Source organism: Oncorhynchus masou, unplaced genomic scaffold, assembly GCF_036934945.1.
Source record: "Oncorhynchus masou masou isolate Uvic2021 unplaced genomic scaffold, UVic_Omas_1.1 unplaced_scaffold_2414, whole genome shotgun sequence".
NCBI lineage: Eukaryota > Metazoa > Chordata > Actinopteri > Salmoniformes > Salmonidae > Oncorhynchus > Oncorhynchus masou.
Window position 1 is genome coordinate 1,557 of NW_027008868.1, and position 26,757 is coordinate 28,313.

The window sequence follows — 26,757 nt, forward strand, 5'->3', positions numbered from 1 at the left end:
ATTCTATATCCTGTCCCTGACTACCAAAGACCAAATGAACATTACAATGAGTTCAGAGACCATCCATAATACATGTCAGACCCAGCCATCAGTTATCATGTATAATGAAAACAGAACAACAGCTCTACAATATCAAGGTATACAATACTACAACAAAGTTCATGAAAACAGTGCTGACAAAATCCACATGACATACCACGGTTGATAGGTAACTCACGGTTGATAGGTAACTCATGGTTGATAGGTAACTCACTTGAGTAGTGAGAAACATAAATACCCTACAGACTCCTCCTTGAACATATATTGGCATATCCATAGACATACATATTGAAATATACAGGAAACACAAACACTTTGTCCTTCTCTCTCTCTCTCTCTCTCTCGCCTCTCTCTCTCTCTCTCGCTCCTCTCTCTCTCCCCCTCTCTCTGCCCCTCTCTCACTCTCCGTCTCCCTCTCCCCCTCTCTCTCCCCTCCCTTCTCACTCTCTCTCTCTCCGTCTCATTCTTCTCTCCCCCTCTCTCCCTCCCTTCTCACTCTCTCTCTCTCTTCTCATTCTCTCCCGTCTCCCCTCTCTCTCCCTCCCTTCTCTCTCTCTCTCTCTCTCTCTCTCTGTCTCATTCTCCCCCTCTCTCTCTCTCTTCTCCCGCTCCTTCACCCCACTCTCTGCCTCCCTCTCCCTCTCTCTCCCCCCTCCCCTCCCTCTCTCCCTCTCCCTCTCTCACACGCTCCCTCTCTCTCCCCCCTCCTCTCTCTCCCTCCCTCTCTCCCCTCCCCCTCTCTCTCCCCCTCTCTCCCTCTCTCTCTCTCTCCCCCTCTCTCTCCCTCCCCCCCTCCCCCTCTCTCTCCCCCCCTCTTCTCCCTTCCTCTCCCTCTCTCTCCCTCTCCCTCTCTCTCTCTCCCCCTCTCTCCCCTCCCCCCTCTCTGCCTCCCCTCCCTCTCCCCCCCCCCCTCTCTCTCCCTCACCCTCTCTCTCCCTCCACATTAAGTATCCACGTGTGAGCAGAATTCTCTCCAGCATTTGGATATGAAGCAACTCTATGAAAAAAAATACTTATATACTTAAACAAGACTTACATACATTCAACTATGACAGATAAAACTGAGGCAAAACCAAGGTCATTTTATGTGCCAGACATAAACTCCCACAGAGGGACTAAACCCTAGTCTAGACAGAAGGGAGAAGACCGCTGGACAGGGTAATACACTGACAGGAAATTAACATTCTAATGGGTGGTCCATCTTGTACTAATGTAACATAGTTATAAATAAGTAGCCATCAATGACCATGCAAATTCAAACCACAGAGAACAACACATGATAACACATTCAATGCTAATTGCTGTAAAATAAAACAATTGTAACTGTACACTGTATCAAAATAAATCCACTGTGCCGTTTAGTTACTTGTCTTGTCATAAAGAGAGCCATAAAGAGCCTGCCAATCTTAATACATAATCCAGTGCTTAAGGTCCATATACATTAGGTTTCCTTTGTCCTTTACAGAATGGAAGTAATTATATCACCAGAAGGCCCAACAAGTTCATTGCACTGTACTCCTCTTGGGTCAGAGGTTGTTGTAGAGTCTCAGGCTCTTGGGTCAGAAGTTGTTGTAGAGTCTCAGGCTCTTGGGTCAGAGGTTGTTGTACAGTCGTAGGCCCTTCAGTCCACAGGATGAAACGGCAAGATTGATTTACACTAAAACCCTTAAGGTAGTGTAGGTAGTGTCCATTCCTTACACTAAAACCCTTAAGGTAGTGTAGGTAGTGTCCATTCCTTACACTAAAACCCTTAAGGTAGTGTAGGTAGTGTCCATTCCTTACACTAAAACCCTTAAGGTAGTGTAGGTAGTGTCCATTCCTTACACTAAAACCCTTAAGGTAGTGTAGGTAGTGTCCATTCCTTACACTAAAACCCTTAAGGTAGTGTAGGTAGTGTCCATTCCTTACACTAAAACCCTTAAGGTAGTGTAGGTAGTGTCCATTCCTTTACACAGGTGTCTCTAGTTAAGTGCCTATTCCGTCCTCGTGAAGTTAAAGTGGATCAGTTGAAGGTAACTGTATTGACCAGATCAAGAGGCTGAGTAGTGCCCCCTATAAACGTTCATGTACTTTTTCACCATCATCCAATTGCTGTGAAGGCGACTGCCAAGAAGTTTGAGAAAATGTTCTAGAATATGGTGGGAAAAGAGTTCCAAATTGTCTGCAGCCATTTCAACTGAAAGTTGAACTGCCACTGTGTAACTGTACAGACCCAAGACCCGCGACTTCCCACCTTCAGTCTCAGGCAAACGGGTTGTCCGACCGGAGTATGGTGGGTGTCACCGTCTCCACGTCGTGGTAGCTGTTCTTGCCGTTCATGTGTTCGGTGTGCCCGTCGATGCTGTAGCAGCGATGCACCTCCGTCAGGGATGACGCCACGTATGAGGCTGAGCGGAAGACATCTGCGTGGGCAAAGTTACTGCCAAACTGGATCCTCTGCTGGTTCCAGTGCCTTCGCAAACACCTTGGACCTGGAAGAAAGAAAGTCCCATCGGACAACAGTTTACATTGCTTCAACGTGATACCTTATCAAAGTAATTATGGTTGCATCAGCTCAGCTTTCTGACGGAGAGTTAGTTCAGAATTGACGTAATATCCCGCTGAAGTCTTACCTCCCCATTGAAGAAGCAGAAGATGGTGGCAACCAGGAGACCCTGAGGATAGAAACAGGATACTTCAACACAAAGAAGACAACACTAACCAGCTTGGGACACTACTCTAACTTAACTTCTAGAGTTGACTTAGAAGTTCTAGAAGGTCTCTAGGGTTCTAGAAATTTGAGAATGTTCTAGAGTTGACCTACCTGGTAGTGCATGAGGATGTTCATAATATAGTCGTAGATCTCCAAGGCGAAGCGTCCCTGGGGTTTGTAGGGGAACAAGACAAACTGGATGCCCAGGAGAGGGACGAGGATCAGGGTGGCTCTCACAGCCTTCATGTAGAGGCTAGATTCAGCTTGATGGGTCACCTAGAATACAATACAACTTTATTAGTCCACTTGTTACTACAAATAGAGGAAATGATCTTCTGCTTGTTGGTGGATTACCTTCAGTTTGGTGATGAGGACACGCACAATGTTTAACAGGAAGAAAAGATTCACCTGGAGAGAGGAGGAGGAGGGGGAGAGAAGGGGGTAGGAGAGAGGAGGAGGAGAAGAGACAGAGAGAGGAGGAGAGGGGGAGGAGAGGGGGTAGGAGAGAGGGAGGGGGAGAAGAGACAGAGAGACAGAGAGAGGAGGGGAGGGGGAGAGAAGGGGGTAGGAGAGAGGGGGGGGGAGAGAGAGAGACAGAGAGAGGAGGAGGAGGGGGAGAAAGGGGGGTAGGAGAGAGGGAGGCGGAGAAGAGACAGAGAGACAGAGAGACAGGAGAGAGGAGGAGGGGGAGAGAAGGGGGTAAGGAGAATGAGGGAGGGGGAAAATTAGACAGAGAGGAGAAAAGAGAGAGGAAGGAGGAGGGAGAGAAGTGGCACAAGGAAGAACATGGATGGTCAGGAAAGAGAATGTAGAGAAAGAAGAGCTCACAGAGAGGACAGGGGAGGGATAGAGAAGGGGGTAGGAGAGAGGGGAGGGGGAGAAGAGACAGAGAGACAGAGAGAGACATGGCTTATCCATGAATTACTGTATGTGGCAGAGAAAGGCATAGAGAGAGGAGAAGAGACAGAGAGACAGGGAGAGAGGGGGGGGAGGGATAGAGAAGGGGGTAGGAGGGGGAGGGGGAGAAGAGACAGAGAGACAGAGAGACAGAGAGAGGGGGGAGGGAGAGAGAAGGGGGTAGGAGAGAGGGCAGAGAAGAGACAGAGAGACAGAGAGAGACAGAGATCCAGCAGGGGGAGGGAGGGATAGAGATATGGGAGGAAACATGAGAAGGGGGGTAGGAGTGGGGAGGGGAGAAGAGACAGAGAGACAGAGAGAGACAGAGAGAGGGGGAGGGAGGGATAGAACTTGGGGTAGGAGAGAGGGAGGGGGAGAAGAGACAGAGAGACAATAGAGAGACAGAGAGAGGAGGGGGAGAGAAGGGGGTAGGAGAGAGGGAGGTCCTTGGAAAAGAGACAGAGAGACAGAGAGAGACAGAGAGAGGAGGAGGAGGGGGAGAGAAGGGGTAGGAGAGAGGGAGGGGAGAAGAGACAGAGAGACAGAGAGATTACAGAGAGAGAGGAATGGGAGGGGGAGAGAAGGGGGTAGGAGAGAGGGAGGGGGAGAAGAGAGACAGAGAGACAGAGAGAGAGAGGGGTTCGAGGGAGGGATAGAGAAGGGTTAGGAGAGAGGGAGGGGGAGAAGAAGACATAGAGACAGAGAGAGACAGAGAGAGACAGAGAAAGGAGGAGGAGGGGGAGAGAAGGGGGTAGGAGAGAGGGAGGGGGAGAAGAGACAGAGAGACAGAGAGAGACAGAGAGACAGAAGAGAGAAGAGAAGAGTTAGAAATAGATATTTTGGAAATAAGCCAATGTGTCCAATGAGTCCAGCCAGAGACATGTACATTATGTCCAAAGTAAATGTACTTAAAATCCCACCCAGAGTATAAAGGAGACCTGAGGTTGATGACTGTTCTGTTTACAGTGATCACACAAGGGGAAGAACATGGATGGTCATAAACGTTAAATGTACTTGGAATTGTGTCTTAAAGAAGAGCTCACCAGCAGGGCAGCACAGATGGGACCATGGATAATGTAGAGGAGGGAAGTGTTTGAGCTGATCCAACAACTGTGGAGGAGAGAGGGAGATGCCAAGAGATATTTGACTCATGTGGACAACATGGCTTATCCATGAATTACTGTATGTGGCAGAGAAAGGCATACGTATCAAAGACCAGAGAGAAAGATATCAAAATACTTACTTATCATTGTAGTAGTAGCTTCGTGCTATTGCATGTATCAATGCAGGTATGAGTGGAAATCCTGGGAGATTATTCAACAATTGATTTTAATGGATGACATAATGGACAAACAACTGTAATTCAACATGAAATGAACCTCTAGAAACGTCCCTTAAAAAGGCAAGCGTTGTTTAATCGTGTAATAGTTAGTGAATTGTTTCATTAGTTAATAGTTTTGTCGTAACTTCACGTGAACCCCATCCAAGCAGGTAGTACCACATGAGGTGTTGTTTCTCGCGAACACAGCCACGACGATGAGTGTGTGCAAGTAGATGCCCTCACACAGCATCCAGAAGTAGTTACAGCCAAACAGGTACAGGTGAATAAACATGATCACCTTACAGCTCACCTGGTGGGGGATGGGGAAGCAGAACTAGTATCAGCTTGGAATATCCCCTGTCAGAGTCAACCAACAATCTATGGTTGAGTAGACATTTTTGTCTACTGAGCTTGGAAATGCTTTGCTCATTATTTACATCCTAAGTTAATTCTGTTCTTGTGAAACAGGTTGGGAACGTTAATAAATAAACCTTTAATATATTTACACCTTTAATATACACTACTGTTCAAACGTTTGGGGTTACTTAGAAATGTCCTTGTTTTTGAAAGAAAAGCACATTTCTTTGTCCATTAAAATAACCTCAAATTGATCAGAAATACAGTGTAGACATTGTTAATGTTGTAAATGACTATTGTAGCTGGAAACGGCTGATTATTTATGGAATATCTTCATAGACCTACAGAGGCCCATTATCAGCAACCATCACTCCTGTGTTCCAATGGCACGTTGTATTAGCTAATCCAAGTCTATAATTTTAAAAGGCTAATTGATCATTAGAAAACCCTTTTCAATTACGTTTGCACAGCTGAAAACTGTTGTGCTGATTAAGGCAGCAATAAAACTGGCCTTCTTTAGACTAGTTGAGTATCTGGAGCATCAGCATTTGTGGGTTCGATTACAGGCTCAAAATGGCTAGAAACAAAGACCTTTCTTCTGAAACTCGTCAGTCCATTCTTGTTCTGAGAAATGAAGGCTCTTCCATGTGAGGAATTGCCAAGAAACTGAAGATCTCGTACAATGCTGTGTACTAATCCCTTCACAGAACAGTGCAAAATGGCTCTAACCAGAATAGAAAGAGGAGTGGGAGGCCCAGGTGCACAACTGAGCAAGAGGACAAGTACATTAGAGTATCTAGTTTGAGAAACAGACGCCTCACAAATCCTCAACTGGCAGCTTCAATAAATAGTACCTGCAAAACACCAGTCTCAACGCCAACCGTGAAGAGAACGATTCTGGGATGCTGGCCTTCTAGGCCAATAAGTAAGTGTGTCCAAACTAGAGGTTGACCGATTAATCGGAATGGCCGATTAATTAGGGATATCAAGTTTTCATAACAATTGGAAAACTGTATTTTTGGGCGCCGATTTGCAGATGAAAAAATACAGTGCCTTGCGAAAGTATTCGGTCCTCCAATGGTATTTCAGGCTTCAAACATAAAGATATAAAACTGTATTTTTTGTGAAGAATCAACAACAAGTGGGACACAATCATGAAGTGGAACGACATTTATTGGATATTTCAAACTTTTTAACAAATCAAAAACTGAAAAATTGGGCGTGCAAAATTATTCAGCCCCTTTACTTTCAGTGCAGCAAACTCTCTCCAGAAGTTCAGTGAGGATCTCTGAATGATCCAATGTTGACCTAAATGACTAATGATGATAAATACAATCCACCTGTGTGAAATCAAGTCTCCGTATAAATGCACCTGCACTGTGATAGTCTCAGAGGTCCGTTAAAAGCGCAGAGAGCATCATGAAGAACAAGGAACACACCAGGCAGGTCCGAGATACTGTTGTGAAGAAGTTTAAAGCCGGATTTGGATACAAAAAGATTTCCCAAGCTTTAAACATCCCAAGGAGCACTGTGCAAGCGATATTAAAATGGAAGGAGTATCAGACCACTGCAAATCTACCAAGACCTGGCCGTCCCTCTAAACTTTCAGCTCATACAAGGAGAAGACTGATCAGAGATACAGCCAAGAGGCCCATGATCACTCTGGATGAACTGCAGAGATCTACAGCTGAGGTGGGAGACTCTGTCCATAGGACAACAATCAGTCGTATATTGCACAAATCTGGCCTTTATGGAAGAGTGGCAAGAAGAAAGCCATTTCTTAAAGATATCCATAAAAAGTGTCATTTAAAGTTTGCCACAAGCCACCTGGGAGAAACACCAAACATGTGGAAGAAGGTGCTCTGGTCAGATGAAACCAAAATTGAACTTTTTGGCAACAATGCAAAACGTTATGTTTGGCGTAAAAGCAACACAGCTCATCACCCTGAACACACCATACCCACTGTCAAACATGGTGGTGGCAGCATCATGGTTTGGGCCTGCTTTTCTTCAGCAGGGACAGGGAAGATGGTTAAAATTGATGGGAAGATGGATGGAGCCAAATACAGGACCATTCTGGAAGAAACCCTGATGGAGTCTGCAAAAGACCTGAGACTGGGACGGAGATTTGTCTTCCAACAAGACAGTGATCCAAAACATAAAGCAAAATCTACAATGGAATGGTTCAAAAATAAACATATCCAGGTGTTAGAATGGCCAAATCAAAGTCCAGACCTGAATCCAATCGAGAATCTGTGGAAAGAACTGCTGTTCACAAATGCTCTCCATCCAACCTCACTGAGCTCGAGCTGTTTTGCAAGGAGGAATGGGAAAAAATGTCAGTCTCTCGATGTGCAAAACTGATAGAGACATACCCCAAGCGACTTACAGCTGTAATCGCAGCAAAAGGTGGTGCTACAAAGTATTAACTTAAGGGGGCTGAATAATTTTGCACGCCCAATTTTTCAGTTTTTGATTTGTTACAAACGTTTGAAATATCCAATAAATGTCGTTCCACTTCATGATTGTGTCCCACTTGTTGTTGATTCTTCACAAAAAATACAGTTTTATATCTTTATGTTTGAAGCCTGAAATGTGGCAAAAGGTCGCAAAGTTCAAGGGGGCCGAATACTTTCGCAAGGCATTGTATATATATATATATATATATATATATATATATTATATACCTTTATTTAACTAGGCAAGTCAGTTAAGAACACGTTCTTATTTTCAATGACGGCCTAGGAACGGTGGGTTAACTGCCTTGTTCAGGGGCAAAACAACAGATTTTCACCTTGTCAGCTCGGGGGATCCAATCTTGCAACCTTACAGTTAACTAGTCCAACGCAATAACAACCTGCCTCTCTCTCGTTGCACTCCACAAGGAGACTGCCTGTTACGCGAATGCAGTAAGCCAAGGTAAGTTGCTAGCTAGCATTAAAGTTATCTTATAAAAACAATCAATCATAATCACTAGTTAACTACACATGGTTGATGATATTACTAGATATTCTCTAGCGTGTCCTGTGTTGCATATAATCTGACTGAGCATACAAGCATACAAGTATCTAAGTATCTGACTGAGCGGTGGTAGGCAGATTATATGCAACACAGGACACGCTAGAGAATATCTAGTAATATCATCAACCATGTGTAGTTAACTGTTAGCTGTTTATGACTTCAAGCCTATCAACTCCCGAGATGAGGCTGGTCTAACTGAAGTGAAATGGCTAGCTAGTTAGCGTGCGCTAATAGTGTAGTTCTAGTAGTTGTTCCCCTTGCTCTGCATGGGTAATGCTGCTTCGATGGTGGTTGTTGTCGTTGTGTTGCTGGTTCGAGCCCAGGGAGGAGCGAGGAGAGGGACGGAAGCTATACTGTTACACTGGCAATACTAAAGTGCCTATAAGAACATCTAATAGTCAAAGGTTAATTAAATACAAATGGTATAGAGGGAAATAGTCCTATAATTCCTATAATAACTACAACCTAAAACTTCTTACCTGGGAATATTGAAGACTCATGTTAAAAGGAACCACCAGCTTTCATATGTTCTCATGTTCTGAGCAAGGAACGTTAACGTTAGCTTTCTTACATAGCACATATTGCACTTGTACTTTCTTCTCCAACACTTTGTTTTTGCCTTATTTAAACCAAATTGAACATGTTTCATTATTTACTTGAGGCTAAATTGATTTTATTGATGTATTATATTAAGTTAAAATAAGTGTTCATTCAGTATTGTTGTAATTGTCATTATTACAAATAAATAAATACAAATCGTCCGATTAATCGGCATCGGCTTTTTTGGTCCTCCAATAATCAGTATTGGTATCGGGCGTTGAAAAATCATAATCGGTCGACCTCTAGTCCAAACCTTTGACTGGTACTGTACATGTACAGTATAATTAGTGTTGCTTTGCATACTGACAGGGTTGTACTAGTCCCTGGTTGTTAGTCATCATACTGACAGGGTTGTACTGTACTAGTCCCTAGTTGTTAGTCATCATACTGACAGGGTACTAGTCCCTGGTTGTTAGTCATCATACTGACAGGGTACTAGTCCCTGGTTGTTAGTCATCATACTGACAGGGTTGTACTGTACTAGTCCCTGGTTGTTAGTCATCATACTGACAGGGTTGTACTGTACTAGTCCCTGGTTGTTAGTCATCATACTGACAGGGTTGTACTGTACTAGTCCCTGGTTGTTAGTCATCATACTGACAGGGTTGTACTAGTCCCTGGTTGTTAGTCATCATACTGACAGGGTTGTACTGTACTAGTCCCTGGTTGTTAGTCATCATACTGACAGGGTTGTACTGTACTAGTCCCTGGTTGTTAGTCATCATACTGACAGGGTTGTACTAGTCCCTGGTTGTTAGTCATCATACTGACAGGGTTGTACTAGTCCCTGGTTGGTAGTCATCATATTGACAGGGTTGTACTAGTCCCTGGTTGTTAGTCATCATACTGACAGGGTTGTACTACTCCCTGGTTGTTAGTCATCATACTGACAGGGTTGTACTAGTCCCTGGTTGTTAGTCATCATACTGACAGGGTTGTATGGTTGGTAGTCATTATTGAGTCCCTTATTGTTAGTCAATGACATTGTACTGTACAGTCCTTATTGTTAACTGTCCTGGTTGTTAGTCATCATACTGACAGGGTTGTACTGTCTTGTCAGTCATCATTTGAAAGTCCCTGGTTGTACAACTAGTCCCTGGTTGTGAGTCATCATACTGACAGGGTTGTACTGTACTAGTCCCTGGTTGTTAGTCATCATACTGACAGGGTTGTACTAGTCCCTGGTTGTTAGTCATCATACTGACAGGGTTGTACTGTACTAGTCCCTGGTTGTTAGTCATCATACTGACAGGGTTGTACTAGTCCCTGGTTGTTAGTCATCATACTGACAGGGTTGTACTAGTCCCTGGTTGTTAGTCATCATACTGACAGGGTTGTACTAGTCCCTGGTTGTTAGTCATCATACTGACAGGGTTGTACTGTAGTCCCTGGTTGTTAGTCATCATACTGACAGGGTTGTACTGTACTAGTCCCTGGTTGTTAGTCATCATACTGACAGGGTTGTTAGTCATCATACTGACAGGGCTGTACTAGTCCCTGGTTGTTAGTCATCATACTTGTACTGTACAGGGTTGTCATCATACTGTTGTACCCTGGTTGTTAGTCATCATACTGACAGGGTTGTACTGTACTAGTCCTTGGTTGTTAGTCATCATACTGACAGGGTTGTACTAGTCCCTGGTTGGTAGTCATCATATTGACAGGGTTGTACTAGTCCCTGGTTGTTAGTCATCATACTGACAGGGTTGTACTAGTCCCTGGTTGTTAGTCATCATACTGACAGGGTTGTACTGTACTAGTCCCTGGTTGTTAGTCATCATACTGACAGGGTTGTACTGTACTAGTCCTTGGTTGTTAGTCATCATACTGACAGGGTTGTACTGTACTAGTCCCTGGTTGTTAGTCATCATACGGACAGGGTTGTACTAGTCCCTGGTTGTTAGTCATCATACTGACAGGGTTGTACTAGTCCCTGGTTGTTAGTCATCATACTGACAGGGTTGTACTGTACTAGTCCTTGGTTGTTAGTCATCATACTGACAGGGCTGTACTAGTCCCTGGTTTTAGTCATCATACTGACAGGGTTGTAAGTCCCTGGTTGTTAGTCATCATACTGACAGGGTTGTACTAGTCCCTGGTTGTTAGTCATCATACTGACAGGGTTGTACTAGTCCCTGGTTGTTAGTCATCATACACAGGGTTGTACTGTCCCTGGTTGTTAGTCATCATTCTGGGTTGTACTGTACTAGTCCCTGGTTGGTAGTCATCATACTGACAGGGTTGTACTAGTCCTTGGTTGTTAGTCATCATACTGACAGGGTTGTACTGTACTAGTCCTTGGTTGTTAGTCATCATACTGACAGGGTTGTTGTACTAGTCCCTGGTTGTTAGTCATCATACTGACAGGGTTGTACTGTAGTCCCTGGTTGTTAGTCATCATACTGACAGGGTTGTACTGTACTAGTCCCTGGTTGTTAGTCATCATACTGACAGGGTTGTACTAGTCCCTGGTTGTTAGTCATCATACTGACAGGGTTGTACTGTACTAGTCCCTGGTTGTTAGTCATCATACTGACAGGGTTGTACTAGTCCCTGGTTGTTAGTCATCATACTGACAGGGTTGTACTGTACTAGTCCCTGGTTGTTAGTCATCATACTGACAGGGTTGTACTAGTCCCTGGTTGTTAGTCATCATACTGACAGGGTTGTACTGTACTAGTCCTTGGTTGTTAGTCATCATACGGACAGGGTTGTACTAGTCCCTGGTTGTTAGTCATCATACTGACAGGGTTGTACTAGTCCCTGGTTGTTAGTCATCATACTGACAGGGTTGTACTGTACTAGTCCTTGGTTGTTAGTCATCATACTGACAGGGTTGTACTAGTCCCTGGTTGTTAGTCATCATACTGTCAGGGTTGTACTGTACTAGTCCTTGGTTGTTAGTCAACATACTGACAGGGTTGTACTGTACTAGTCCCTGGTTGTTAGTCATCATACTGACAGGGTTGTACTAGTCCCTGGTTGGTAGTCATCATATTGACAGGGTTGTACTGTACTAGTCCCTGGTTGTTAGTCAACATACTGACAGGGTTGTACTAGTCCTGGTTGTTAGTCATCATACGGACAGGGTTGTACTAGTCCCTGGTTGTTAGTCATCATACTGACAGGGTTGTACTAGTCCCTGGTTGTTAGTCATCATACTGACAGGGTTGTACTAGTCCCTGGTTGTTAGTCATCATACTGACAGGGTTGTACTAGTCCCTGGTTGTTAGTCATCATACTGACAGGGTTGTACTAGTCCCTGGTTGTTAGTCATCATACTGACAGGGTTGTACTGTACTAGTCCCTGGTTGTTAGTCATCATACTGACAGGGTTGTACTAGTCCCTGGTTGTTAGTCATCATACTGACAGGGTTGTACTGTACTAGTCCCTGGTTGTTAGTCATCATACTGACAGGGTTGTACTAGTCCCTGGTTGTTAGTCATCATACTGACAGGGTTGTACTGTACTAGTCCCTGGTTGTTAGTCCCTGGTTGTTAGTCATCATACTGACAGGGTTGTACTGTACTAGTCCCTGGTTGTTAGTCATCATACTGACAGGGTTGTACTAGTCCCTGGTTGTTAGTCATCATACTGACAGGGTTGTACTGTACTAGTCCCTGGTTGTTAGTCATCATACTGACAGGGTTGTACTGTACTAGTCCTTGGTTGTTAGTCATCATACTGACAGGGTTGTACTAGTCCCTGGTTGTTAGTCATCATACTGACAGGGTTGTACTGTACTAGTCCCTGGTTGTTAGTCATCATACTGGCAGGGTTGTACTGTACTAGTCCCTGGTTGTTAGTCATCATACTGACAGGGTTGTACTGTACTAGTCCTTGGTTGTTAGTCATCATACGGACAGGGTTGTACTGTTGGTTGTTAGTCATCATACTGACAGGGTTGTACTAGTCCCTGGTTGTTAGTCATCATACTGACAGGGTTGTACTGTACTAGTCCCTGGTTGTTAGTCATCATACTGACAGGGTTGTACTAGTCCCTGGTTGTTAGTCATCATACTGACAGGGTTGTACTGTACTAGTCCTGGTTGTTAGTCATCATACTGACAGGTGTACTAGTCCCTGGTTGTTAGTCATCATACTGACAGGGTTGTACTAGTCCCTGGTTGTTAGTCATCATACTGACAGGGTTGTACTGTTGTTAGTCCATTGGTTGTTAGTCATATACTGACAGGGTTGTACTAGTCCCTGGTTGTTAGTCATCATACTGACAGGGTTGTACTGTACTAGTCCCTGGTTGTTAGTCATCATACTGACAGGGTTGTACTGTACTAGTCCCTGGTTGTTAGTCATCATACTGACAGGGTTGTACTAGTCCCTGGTTGTTAGTCATCATACTGACAGGGTTGTACTGTACTAGTCCCTGGTTGTTAGTCATCATACTGACAGGGTTGTACTGTACTAGTCCTGGTTGTTAGTCATCATACTTGTACAGTCCTTGGTTGTTAGTCATCATACTGACAGGGTTGTACTAGTCCCTGGTTGTTAGTCATCATACTGACAGGGTTGTACTGTACTAGTCCTTGGTTGTTAGTCAACATACTGACAGGGTTGTACTAGTCCCTGGTTGTTAGTCATCATACTGTCAGGGTTGTACTGTACTAGTCCCTGGTTGTTAGTCATCATACTGACAGGGTTGTACTAGTCCCTGGTTGTTAGTCATCATACTGACAGGGTTGTACTGTACTAGTCCTTGGTTGTTAGTCATCATACAGACAGGGTTGTACTGTACTAGTCCTTGGTTGTTAGTCATCATATTGACAGGGTTGTACTAGTCCCTGGTTGTTAGTCATCATACTGACAGGGTTGTACTCATCCCTGGTTGTTAGTCATCATACTGACAGGGTTGTACTAGTCCCTGGTTGTTAGTCATCATACTGACAGGGTTGTACTAGTCCCTGGTTGTTAGTCATCATACTGACAGGGTTGTACTAGTCCCTGGTTGTTAGTCATCATACTGACAGGGTTGTACTAGTCCCTGGTTGTTAGTCATCATACTGACAGGGTTGTACTAGTCCCTGGTTGTTAGTCATCATACTGACAGGGTTGTACTGTACTAGTCCCTGGTTGTTAGTCATCATACTGACAGGGTTGTACTAGTCCCTGGTTGTTAGTCATCATACTGACAGGGTTGTACTAGTCCCTGGTTGTTAGTCATCATACTGACAGGGTTGTACTAGTCCCTGGTTGTTAGTCATCATACTGACAGGGTTGTACTAGTCCCTGGTTGTTAGTCATCATACTCACAGGGTTGCTCTGCACTAGTCCCTGGTTGTTAGCTACCGCTGTCAACCAGATGATGGTGATGACCGAGTTCAACACAAATGAAAAAAATAGGTTTTTGTGGAGCGTTATCCTCTGGCAGCTTAGACTCCTGGTAGGGAAAGAAAGAAAATATCCTTGAATGGACAACAATGGAAGGGGATTAATGTACTATCTTTATCGAGTTAAACTCCCTACAACTCCTTATAAATACATTCTCCCAACATAATTTATGACGCTTGTGTCGTTAATGCCTCCTTTTGAGTAGGCCAGTATGAATGAGTTTTTCCTCCTTCTTTCCACAGAAAATTATTCAATTATTCAATCTAAAGTAAGAAAAACACCATATTTCTATATACACTGCTCAAAAAAAGGGAACACTAAAATAACACATCCTAGATCTGAATGAATGAAATATTCTTATTAAATACTTTTTTCTTTACATAGTTGAATGTGTTGACAACAAAATCACACACAAATTATCAATGGAAATCAAATTTATCAACCCATGGAGTTCTGGATTTGGAGTCACACTCAAAATTAAAGTGGAAAACCACACTTCAGGCTGATCCAACTTTGATGTAATGTCCTTAAAACAAGTCAAAATGAGGCTCAGTAGTGTGTGTGGCCTCCACGTGCCTGTATGACCTCCCTACAACCCCTGGGCATGCTCCTGATGAGGTGGCGGATGGTCTCCTGAGGGATCTCCTCCCAGACCTGGACTAAAGCATCCGCCAACTCCTGGACAGTTTGTGGTGCAACGTGGCGTTGGTGGATGGAGCGAGACATGATGTCCCAGATGTGCTCAATTGGATTCAGGTCTGGGGAACTGGCGGGCCAGTCCATAGCATCAATGCCTTCCTCTTGCAGGAACTGTTGACACATTCCAGCCACATGAGGTCTAGCATTGTCTTGCATTAGGAGGAACCCAGGGCCAACCGCACCAGCATATGGTCTCACAAGGGGTCTGAGGATCTCATCTCGGTACCTAATGGCAGTCAGGTTACCTCTAGCGAGCACATGGAGGGCTGTGCGACCCCCCAAAGAAATGCCACCCCACACCATGACTGACCCACCGCCAAACCAGTCATGCTGGAGGATGTTGCAGGCAGCAGAACGTTCTCCACGGCGTCTCCAGACTCTGTCACGTTTGTCACGTGCTCAGTGTGAACCTGCTTTCATCTGTGAAGAGCACAGGGCACCAGTGGCGAATTTGCCAATCTTGATGTTCTCTGGCAAATGCCAAACGTCCTGCACGGTGTTGGGCTGTAAGCACAACCCCCACCTGTGGACGTCGGGCCCTCATACCACCCTCATGCAGTCTGTTTCTGACCGTTTGAGCAGACACGTGCACATTTGTGGCCTGCTGGAGGTCATTTTGCAGGGCTCTGGCAGTGCTCCTCCTGCTCCTCCTTGCACAAAGGCGGAGGTAGCGGTCCTGCTGCTGGGTTGTTACCCTCCTACGGCATCCTCCACGTCTCCTGATGTACTGGCCTGTCTCCTGGTAGTGCCTCCATGCTCTGGACACTACGCTGACAGACACAGCAAACCTTCTTGCCACAGCTCGCATTGATGTGCCATCCTGGATGAGCTGCACTACCTGAGCCACTTGTGTGGGTTGTAGACTCCGTCTCTTGCTAATTGCCTATAATTTCCACCTGTTGTCTATTCCATTTGCACAACAGCATGTGAAATTTATTGTCAATCAGTGTTGCTTCCTTAGTGGACAGTTTGATTTCACAGAAGTGTGATTGACTTGGAGTTGCATTGTGCTGTTTAAGTGTTCCCTTTATTTTTTTGAGCAGTGTATTTCTATATAATTTAAAACAGTAGTGGGGAATGCTCTAAGTTAAGATTTTGTTAGTTTTTTAATGATCATGTTTTGTAATTTTGTATTTTATTGGGTTTTGTGTTGATGTGTGTTTATATTGTGCAGGGCTCATTTGAAAAAGACACTTGGTCTCAATATGACACCATGTTAAAATAAAGGTTAATAAAATCAAATATAAAACAGGAGCATACTTATGGGCTAACAGAGTAACTTACTTGAAATGGAAAAATATTCCCAATGAGAAGAACAATGACGTTAGCGACAGTCCATGTCCAATCAGAACCAGGTAGTAGAGATTCATCGCTGTCTGAGAAAGAATAAACCATGTCAACCTAACATGCATTACAATATAATATCCACAACAACACAACTACATTAAAAAGTTTATCAAAAGGTCACGTGTCTTACCACTCTTCCTGCACTGGTGTATGCCGTACATTTGGTGTAGTTTGTCCATGTCCTGTTGCTCTCCGGGTGTAGAAACCAATTACCCGTTTCACTGCACACTTTGGACGCCATTTCTGGTGATTGGAGAAACAGAAGGTGAGTGATGTAGTGCATCAACCAACGTGAGTCAACAAAAGAGTGGACAGGTGTGACACTTGCTCGTTTCAGCAATCAACACAGCATTAATTAAAAAAGAATGATATCCATTCATGAGAATAACTTTCATCCCTTTATCCATACTAAAATGAATGTTGAAAACAGCAAAGGACATTTCTCTAAAAGCCTAACAGAGAATAGCCAGGCTGACTCGTACATTACCTTATACAGTCATACAATAATCTCTGTTCAATGTCGTTGGGTTGGAGAGACCAGCCAGATTGCAAAATACAGACCTGCTGTGTCAAAGTCTTGGAAGTAGTCTGGACAGTGTTGGTTTGTAGTGAAGCCTGCCTCTGTGTCCTCCCAGCACAGCCAGCCATCCCACGTCCTGTTACAAACTGGCCCTGAGTGAAGGGACACAACAACACAGGCAGTTTAAAGGGATACTTCGGGATTTTGTCAATGAGCATGCTAGCAGATACCCATAGTCATCGCGCTAACGCTAGTTAGCATTGGTTCGCAAAGCTACCTCTAACTTCCTTCATACTGCACACATAATAATGGCATCCACAAGTTCATCTGACTCTAGGGAAATAGGTTTAGCCAAAATCCGGAAGTATCCCTTTAAGCAAACTTTTAAGTTGAAACTGAAACTAGGAGGTCAGTTCCTTAGAAGGTGCTATAAGAGCGTCACTGGTAAATGTAAATGTGCTATTCACTGGGGTTAGGACAGTTAAGACTGAAGATTATTTCAAATTCAAATTGAATATGCTAAGAGTAAAATACTCTACCATGCAAATCATAAGATTGAAATTGAACAAATGAGCTACCCCATTACAACCTGCACCACACCACCCGTAAGGGACCCTTACCTATTTTGTTGTGTTTGTCGTTTTTCATGATCTTCTGATAGCACTCAAACTGAGCAGTGACTATGGTGTTCCTGGTGACACCGATGTCGTGGTAGACGTTCTGGGTATGGTGCTGCTGGGAGTCATTCCCCTCAAGGCTCGCCAACACGCACAGCTGTGAAAAAAATGGCTAACACTCAGAGGAAACGATACACTCACGGACAGGTAAGGAGATGATCATAGAGTATTTTAGAGTATCAAACCAAATCAAGAGAGTGAAAGTGTGGATTTGAGAGTTAAATATGAGTTATGATCATGTTTTTACGACTTTCAAGAGCAACCATATTCACTCTGCATGCCACAGTGAGTTTATAAAAGGCATATCGAGGACAAAGGGTAAATGACTTCACAACTTGGGTGAGTATATTACCTCAGTGACAGAACACAGCAACAGAAGTGAGAATATGCCGTGAGCATCCATCCTGGCTCTGCTGTCAACGGGTCCTGGAGGAGAGATAGAGACAGGTCAGCAGGTCTGTCAACGGGTCCTGGAGGAGAGATAGAGACAGGTCAGCAGGTCTGTCAACGGGTCCTGGAGGAGAGATAGAGACAGGTCAGCAGGTCTGTCAACGGGTCCTGGAGGAGAGATAGATCAGAGACAGGAGAGATAGAGACAGGTCAGCAGGTCTGTCAACGGGTCCTGGAGGAGAGATAGAGACAGGTCAGCAGGTCTGTCAACGGGTCCTGGAGGAGAGATAGAGACAGGTCAGCAGGTCTGTCAACGGGTCCTGGAGGAGAGATAGAGACAGGTCAGCAGGTCTGTCAACGGGTCCTGGAGGAGAGATAGAGACAGGTCAGCAGGTCTGTCAACGGTCCTGGAGGAGAGATAGAGACAGGTCAGCAGGTCTGTCAACAGGTGGAAGGGCAGGTTCTGTCACTCCTGAGGAGAGATAGAGACAGGTCAGCAGGTCTGTCAACGGGTCCCAGCCAGCTTTTACTGAGAGATATCTATGGCTCAGAGCCAAGACTGCTTGCAATAATCCCCTATCGGTCTCAGAGAAACAGGGAGAAGAGGGAGAGATCACAGTCATAATGATACACTAAAAACAAGTTTTTTTCAAGAAGACCTTTATAGATTGATCTAGATGAACCATTCATATGATTGAATGCTATGTCACTCATATGATACATTAATTACATTATTATCAATTACATTCTCAATTACAGGGTAGCCTTGTGGTTTGAGCGTTGGACTAGTAATCGAAAGGTTGCAAGTTCGAATCCCCAAGCTGACAAAGTACAAATCTGTCGTTCTGCCCCTGAACAGGCAGTTAACCCACTGTTCCTAGGCCGTCATTGAAAATAAGAATTTGTTCTTAACTGACTTGACTAGTAAAATAAAGGTAAAATGAAATATGAATGTTATGTCCAGGGGTGCAACTTTCACTGTGGACAAGGGGGACATGCCCCCCCACACATTCTGATATTGCATTTTTGTCCCCCCAGTTTTACCGTTGGAATGTGATACAAAACGAGGCAACGGTCTGCTTTAGGCCCATGCGTAAAAATATTAATGTCCCCCTCACACACTTCTAAAACCAAAGTTGCGCTGGTTATGTCACCACTGACATAGCCAACTACCCCAACTACCCTATCACATCCATGTCAGTAAACAAGATGTCTGAGTCTATTTCCAAATACACTTGTTTTGTTTGAAAGCATTAAAGAGACACGTGTTGATGTGATGAAGCCATCAATCACACAGAACTGAACCCAGAACCGGCCCCTTTGATCCTTTCCTAAATAATAAAACACACATGGAGGTGCAGCCCAATAGCATCTGTGAAGGGAACAGCACCAACTGACAAATATACTACCCGTAAACCTAAGATACCGTACATAGCGAGTAGTGGGTAATATAAATCTTCTATCACATACATTCAGGTCCAGAACTATTCGGACATTGACCAAGTTATTATTATTTTAACTGTCAACCAAAGTTGAAATCAATTCATGAATATAACCTGAAAGGGCAGATTTTCAGCTTTAATTTGAGGGTATTTACCTCCAAATCAGGTGAATGGTGTAGGAATTACAGCACTGTTTATATGTGACCCCATTTTAAGGGCCCAAAAGTCATTGGAAATTGGCTGCTCAGCTGTTCCATGGCTAGCTGTGTGTTATTCCCTCAATTCGTTCATTTATAAGTAATCAGATGAAAGATCTAGAGTTGATTTCAAGTGTGGCATTTGCATTTGGACTCTGTTGCTGTTAACCCTCAACATGAAGTCTGTCACTGCCAGTGAAGCAAGCCATCATGAGGCTGACATTTCAAAACAAACCCATCAGAGAGAGAGCAAAAACATGAGGTGTGGCCAAATCAACTATTTGGTACATTCTGAAAAAGAAAGAACACACTGGTGAGCTCAGGAACACCAAAAGGCCCGGAAGACCACGGAAAACAACTGTGATGGATGACAGAATAATTATTTCCCTGGTGAAAAGAAACCCCTTCACAACAGTTGTCCAGATCAAGAACACTCCCCAGGAGGTAGGTGTATCTGTGTCAAAGTCAACAATCAAGAGAAAACTTCACCAGAGTAAATACAGACGGTTTAGCACAAGATGTAAACCACTGGCAAGCCTCAAAAACAGGAAGACCAGATTAAGAGTTTGCCAAATAACATCTAAGAAAACCTGTACAGTTCTGGAACAACATCCTATGGACAGATGAGACAAATATCAACTTGTACCAGACGGCTGGAAAGAGATGAGTATGCAGAAGGGAAGGAACTGCTCATGATCCGAAGTATACCACCTCATCTGTGAAGCATGGTGGAGGGGGTGTTATGGTCATATATGGCTGCCAATGGAATTGGTTCCCTTGTATTCAGATTCAGCCAAATGCTTCAAAACTCATTGGACGTTGCTTCACAGTGCAGATGGACAATGACCCGAAGCAATACTGCGAAAGCAACACGATGCTTTTTAAAGGCAAAGAAGTGGAATGTTCTGCAATGGCCAAGTCAATCACCTGACCTGAATCCAATTCAGCATGCACTTCCCTTGCAGAAGGCAAAACCGAAGGCAAAATGCCCCAAGAACAAGCAGGAACTGAAGACAGCTGCAGTAAAGGCCTGACGGAGCATCACCAGAGAAGAAACCCAGCATCTGGTGATGTCTATGGGTTACACACTTCAGGCAGTTATTGACTGCAAAATATTTTTTTAAACTCACAATTTAATTTATGATTATGTTAGTTTGTCCAATGACTTTGAGCCCCTAAAATTGGGGGTCACGTATAAAAAGTGCTGTCATTTCTACACCGTCACCTGATTTGGAGGTAAATACCAAATTAAAGCTGAAAGTCTGCACTTTCACCTCACATTCATAATTGAATTTCAATGTCATTTATTTCCAACTCCAATATGCTGTGTTTCCTTCCAAATCCATTGTGGTGGTGTACGGAGCCAAAATGATAATCACTTGGTCAATGTCCAAATATTTATATAAATCCACAGGGATCTGGGCTACTCAAACTCCCACCGCTGGATATTAATGCATTAGCTATCTTTTCTAAAACAAAAACAGAGCTCGCGATGGTCGTTCCCCAAACATGCAGCGTCAGGTTTAAACCATCAGCTTGGCAATAAGACAAAAGCACTTCTCTTCTCTGAAGCCAAGCAGAATAACAGCAGGCCCAACCATGATAACCTTGTGCCCTTCCTGAAGCACCAGGGAGGAACAGCAGGGAGGGGCCTGAGAGACATGTCAGGGTTTTTCTCCAAGCTTTACCGGGTCATAACATGAAGGCTTGAGTCTGCCATCACCCCAAAGGTTCTACAGTACCAAATGAATGGAATTCATGAGGGGGTGAAAGAGAGAGCAGGCAGAACCAAGGAAACATGGAGGTATTTACCCCCTCCCCCTACCATCCTCTGAATCTCTCTCTATCCCTTCTCTCTTTCTCCCCCTTCCTTCTATTCCGGCAGTAGCCCCATCCTCTCTCTCCTTCTCCTCTCCCTGTCTCTCTTGAAATTTCTCTTTCCGGCTAGCCCCATCCTCTCTCTCCTTGGACTCTCCCTGTCTCTCTCTATCCCTCTCTCTTTCTCCCCCTCTCCTTCTCTTTCCGGCAGTAGCCCCAGTCCTCCATCCTTCTCCTCTCCCTGTCTCTCTCTATCCCTCTCTCTCTTTCTCCCCCTCTCCTTCTCTTTCCGGCAGTAAAACATCCTCCTGTCCTTCTCCTTCCCTGTCTCTTCTGGACTCTCCCCCTCTCCTTCTCTGTCCGGCAAAGCCCCATCCTCTCTCTCCATGAAGTCCCCCAGGAACTCCTTCTCTTTCCGGAAGTGCCATCCAAAAACTCCCTGTCTCTCTCTATCCCTGAGGCTCTTTCTCCCCCTCTCCTTCTCTTTCCGGCAGTAACCCCATCCTCTCTCTCCTTCAGAGAGGTCAGTAAAAATCCTGAGGTCTCCCAAATCCCTGTCTTCTACATTCTGAAAAAAGAAAGAACACCTGGTCTCTTTCCGGCAGTAGCCCCATCCTCTCTCTCTCCTCCTTCCACGGCAGTAAACCCACTCTGATCCCTTCTCTTTCTCCCCCCCATCCTTCTGAAAAGGCAGTAGCCCCAACAGTCCCCCTCTCCTTCTCCTTCCCTGGTCTCTCTCTATCTGTGTCAAAGTCAACAATCCCCTCTCCTTCTCTTTCCGGCAGAGAAATCCCCCTCTCCTTCTTCTCCCAGTAGCCCCCTCAATTCCTTCTCTATCCCTGAACTTCCCTCCCCCTTCCTTCTCTTTCCGGCAGTAGCCCCATCCTCCAAGATGGCAGTAGCTCTCTCTACCCTCTCTGGCTCTTCCCCATCCCCTCTCCTTCTCATTCCGGAAGCCCCATCCTGAAGGGTTATTCCCTCCCCCTCTCCAAATAACATCTAAGAAAACTCCTTCTCTTTCCGGCAGTAGCCCCATCCTCTCTTCCTTCTCCTCTCCCTGTCTCCCTATCCCTCATCTCTCCTTCATGGGCAGTGAGCAAATCTCCTTCTCCTTCCCAAAGAGAAGAGTAAAAACTTTCTCCTCTCTGATTCCGAAAAGCAGTAGCCCCACCTCTCTCTCCCTTCTCTCCCTTCCGCCTCTAGACCCAGGGTGGAGGGGGTCCTCATCCTCTGGCAGTAGCCAATCCCTCTATCTTCCCTTCTCTCTCTATTCCCCCAAATCTCCTTCTCTTTCCGGCAGTAGCCCCATCCTGTGCTCCTTCTCTTTCCGGCTCCCCAGGTCTCCTTCTCTTTCCGGCAGTAGCCCCATCCTGCTTTCCCCCTTTCCTCCCTTCTCCCGGCAGTAGCCCCATCCCTCTCCTTCTGGAATGTTCTCTTCCGGCAGTAGCCCCATCCTCAATCACCGGCATCTGGACCCCTCTCCTATCCCTCCCATCCCCCCCCCTCCTCATCTTTCCGGCAGTAGCCCCATCCCCTCTCTCCTTCTCTTTCCCAAAAGCCCCATCCCCCCTCTCCTTCTCTTTCTAGCCCCCCTCTTCTCCTTCTCTTTCACAGATTATGCCCCATCCCCCTCTCCTTCTCTTTCCGGCAGTAGCCCCATCCTCTCTCTATCCCTTTGTCTCTCAGTCCCTCCCCCCTCTCTCCTTCTCTTTCCGGCAAGCCCCAATCCCCTCTCCTTCTCCTTCCCCCTTCCCTCTCTAAGGCTCTCTCTTTCTAGCCCCCTCCCCCCCCTCCCTTCTCTTTCCGGAGCCCCATCCCCTCTCCTTCTCCTCTCCCTGAAACCCAGCATCTGGTGATGTCTTGGGTTACACACTTCCGGCAGTAGCCCCATCCTCTCTCTCACTTTAATTTATGATTATGTCCCTAGTTTCTCCAATGACTTTGAGCCCCTCCCCCTGGGGTCACTATAAAAAGTGCCCCATCCCTTCTACTCCTTCACCTGATTTGTCCCCATCCCCCCCTCTCCTTCTCTTTCCGGCAGTAGCCCCATCCTCTCCCTTCTCTTTCCGGCAGTATTTCCAACCCCCTCTCCTTCTCTTTCCGGCAGTAGCCCCATCCACTCTTTCCGGCTTATCCCCCTCCCTTCTCTTTCCGGCCCCCTCCCCCCTTTATTCTCTTTCCAAGTAGCCCCATCCTCTCTCTCCTCCACTTTCCGGATATTAATGCATCCTCAAAATGGCAGTAGCTCCATCCTCTCTCCCTTCTCTTTCCCAAATATTTCCTCTAAACCATCTCTTTCCGGCAATAGCTCCAACCCCTCTCTTCTCTTTCCGGCAGTAGCCCCATCCATCTAACCTTCTCCCTTTCCCCATGTCTCCTTCTCTTTCCGGCAGTAGCCCCTTCCTCAAAAACAGGGCTCTTTCCCTGTCCCCATCCCCCTCTCTCCTTCTCTTTCCAGGTTATCCCCCTCTCCTTCTCTTTCCGGCAGTAAGCCCCATCCCCCTCTCCTTCTCTTTCCCTGCTAGCCCCATCCCCCCCTCTCCTTCTCTTTCCGGCAGTAGCCCCATCCTCCCTCCTTCTCTCTCTATCCCTCTCTCTCTTTCTCCCCCTTCCTTCTCTTTCCGGCAGTAGCCCCATCCCCCCTCTCCTTCTCTTTCCCAGTCCCCATCCCTCTCCTTCTCTTTCCTTCTCCTTCTCTTTCCGGCAGTAGCCCCATCCTTCTCCTTCTCTTTCCGGCAGTAGCCCCATCCCCCTGAGTTCTCTTTCCCGGCAGTAGCCCCATCACCCTTCCTTCTTCTCTCAGTACTCTCTGAATGGAATTCTCCTTCTCTTTCCGGAGAGAGCCCCATCCCCCCTCTCCTTCTCTTTCCGGCAGTAGCCCCCCCCCCCTCTCCTTCTCTTTCCGGAGGTAGCCCCATCCCCTCCCCTGTCTCCTCTTTCTAGCCCCCTCTCCTCCTTCTCTTTCCGGCAGTAGCCCCATCCTCTCTCTCCTTCTCCTTTCCCTGTCCCCATCTATCCCTCTCTCCTTCTTCCCGGCAGTAGCCCCATCCTCTCTCTTCTCCTTCCCTGTCCCCATCCTCTCTCTCTCCCCCTTCCTTCTTTCCGGCAGTAGCCCCATCCTCTCTCTCTTCTCCTCTCCCTGTCCCCTATCCCTCTCTTTCTCCCCCTTCCTTCTCTTTCCGGCAGTAGCCCCATCCTCTCTCTCCTTCTCCTCTCCCTGTCTCTCTCTATCCCTCTCTCTTTCTCCCCCTCCTTCTCTTTCCGGCAGTAGCCCCATCCTCTCTCTCCTTCTCTTTCCCTAGCCCCATCCTCTCTCTCCTTCTCTTTCCGGCAGTAGCCCCATCCTCTCTCTCCTTCTCTTTCCGGCAGTAGCCCCATCCTCTCTCTCCTTCTCTTTCCGGCAGTAGCCCCATCCTCTCTCTCCTTCTCCTCTCCCTGTCTCTCTCTATCCCTCTCTCTCTTTCTCCCCCCTCTCCTTCTCTTTCCGGCAGTAGCCCCATCCTCTCTCTCCTTCTCTTTCCAGCAGTAGCCCCATCCTCTCTCTCCTTCTCTTTCCGGCAGTAGCCCCATCCTCTCTCTCCTTCTCTTTCCAGCAGTAGCCCCATCCTCTCTCTCCTTCTCTTTCCGGCAGTAGCCCCATCCTCCCTCTCCTTCTCTTTCCAGCAGTAGCCCCATCCTCTCTCTCCTTCTCTTTCCGGCAGTAGCCCCATCCCCCTCTCCTTCTCTTTCCGGCAGTAGCCCCATCCCCCTCTCCTTCTCTTTCCGGCAGTAGCCCCATCCTCCCTCTCCTTCTAGCCCCATCCTCTCTCTCCTTCTCTTTCCGGCAGTAGCCCCCATCCCAGCCCTCCTAAATCAGGAAGCACTTGTCAACCCTCTGACAGTTTGTTTAACTTATGTCCTTCTCCAACACACCCCTGGAAATGTACCCAAACCTTTCCACTGTCCAAAACCCTAGTCACCACACAGTGCTTTCTCTCTTAAAGGGGCCCTTCAGGGGCACCAAGCCCATTCCACTGTGTAGCTCAGACACCTGAAGAGGAAAGTGTTGTTGCACTCGTTTTGTTACAGCCCTGCAACCAGTGCTTGACTTGGACTGAAATAGGTGCCTGTACTGTTGATATTTAGAAGCAGGAGCTCCACAACACGTTTGAGCTAATATTCTATATGGAACAGGAGCTCAAGCAGTAGAAACGTTCAGGTGCCGGTGAGCTCCTGCCCAAGTCAAGCACCGCCTGCACCTGTATAGTATTGAAATAAGATAAACCTTTTGTCAGTGTGTGTGTACTCTCACATCTCATCTCTTTGGAATGGAATCTTTTCACATCAACGAACTGCAGCAAAACCAATCACCAATGTGTGTACATTTTACACGGTGCTGCTTCTGAAGTCAGAACCAAAGCCTTCTATCAATCTGTTTAGACTGACCATGGTGCTTTAGTAACCACGTAACCATGGCAATGAGACGTTAGCCAGCAGACATCTGCAGTCCAGACTATTTCGTAACAGGCAGTGTGCGCCATTCAGCAGGCATCACGAAGTGGCTTCCAGACATACTCCAAACTGTCTGAATCTCCCTGACAACAGTTAGTGAAGGTTCTATTACCCTGAGAAGGACCAATGTCATCATAGAACTCAGTGAAGCTGCGCAACCAGACAATATGTGGCATTGTAATGCTCAAAAGAAAGAACATTAAAATAACAAGATGACAAGTTGGTAGAAAAGCGATGAAACTTCTATAGTATCACCTTGTGTGTGAAGGATATAGCCGTTGATATGTGTTATTTCCTTTGTTCATATTGTCTCCCTGCCTTTCGTGAAGTTTTCTTTCTAGAAGTGCATATATTCCTGCCGTGCTGCATCACACCATGGCCAGCCCTATCTATCTAAACCATATTATCCCTTAGCATTTCATCATTTTCAAAGTCCCTCTTACATAAAAATGCAGATAACAACAACAACAAAAACAACAACAGCAACAGGGTAGGAGTGGACGTAAACCGTGATTTTGAAACAACTGTTCTTCAGAGGAACTCTGCATGGTTGAACAAGCTTTATTAGCTCTTGACCCAATCTTAACAATCAACAATATACTATCACTTTATTATCATTAGGCCTATTTGTGTAGACAGTTTTATTCTGATCCACCTTGATAGCCTACCCAAACCCAATCAGAACCAATTCCAGAAAGATACCAGAAATGATTCCAATTTGTCATTCTGCTGGACTGGAATTCATTAAAATGTGTCTTACCTTACAGAGAAATGTAGCCTTCAAATGAAAAGAAAATAGCAAATTCTGCTTTTCCCGAACCTTTTTCCAGAGCCCGAATAGTCCGGTTGTCCGTTCACTAATGGTTCAATCCAGTGTGCTCTACGGTAAAAGCGAGGAGAGG

At 45.7% G+C, this 26,757-nt stretch overlaps 1 protein-coding gene across 1 annotated transcript; it reads right to left on the reverse strand.

The window, feature by feature from the left end:
- Positions 1-960: 960 nt before the first annotated feature.
- LOC135533505 (calcitonin gene-related peptide type 1 receptor-like) lies at positions 961-26,757 on the reverse strand. The gene is given in 15 exon segments (XM_064960798.1): positions 961-2,503; positions 2,629-2,693; positions 2,843-3,007; positions 3,086-3,139; positions 4,672-4,738; positions 4,872-4,932; positions 5,107-5,148; positions 5,151-5,259; positions 14,197-14,323; positions 16,258-16,349; positions 16,451-16,563; positions 16,882-16,992; positions 17,461-17,614; positions 17,870-17,943; positions 26,616-26,757. Coding segments are annotated over 14 exon segments (1,434 nt in total). The 5' UTR covers positions 17,921-17,943; positions 26,616-26,757; the 3' UTR covers positions 961-2,280.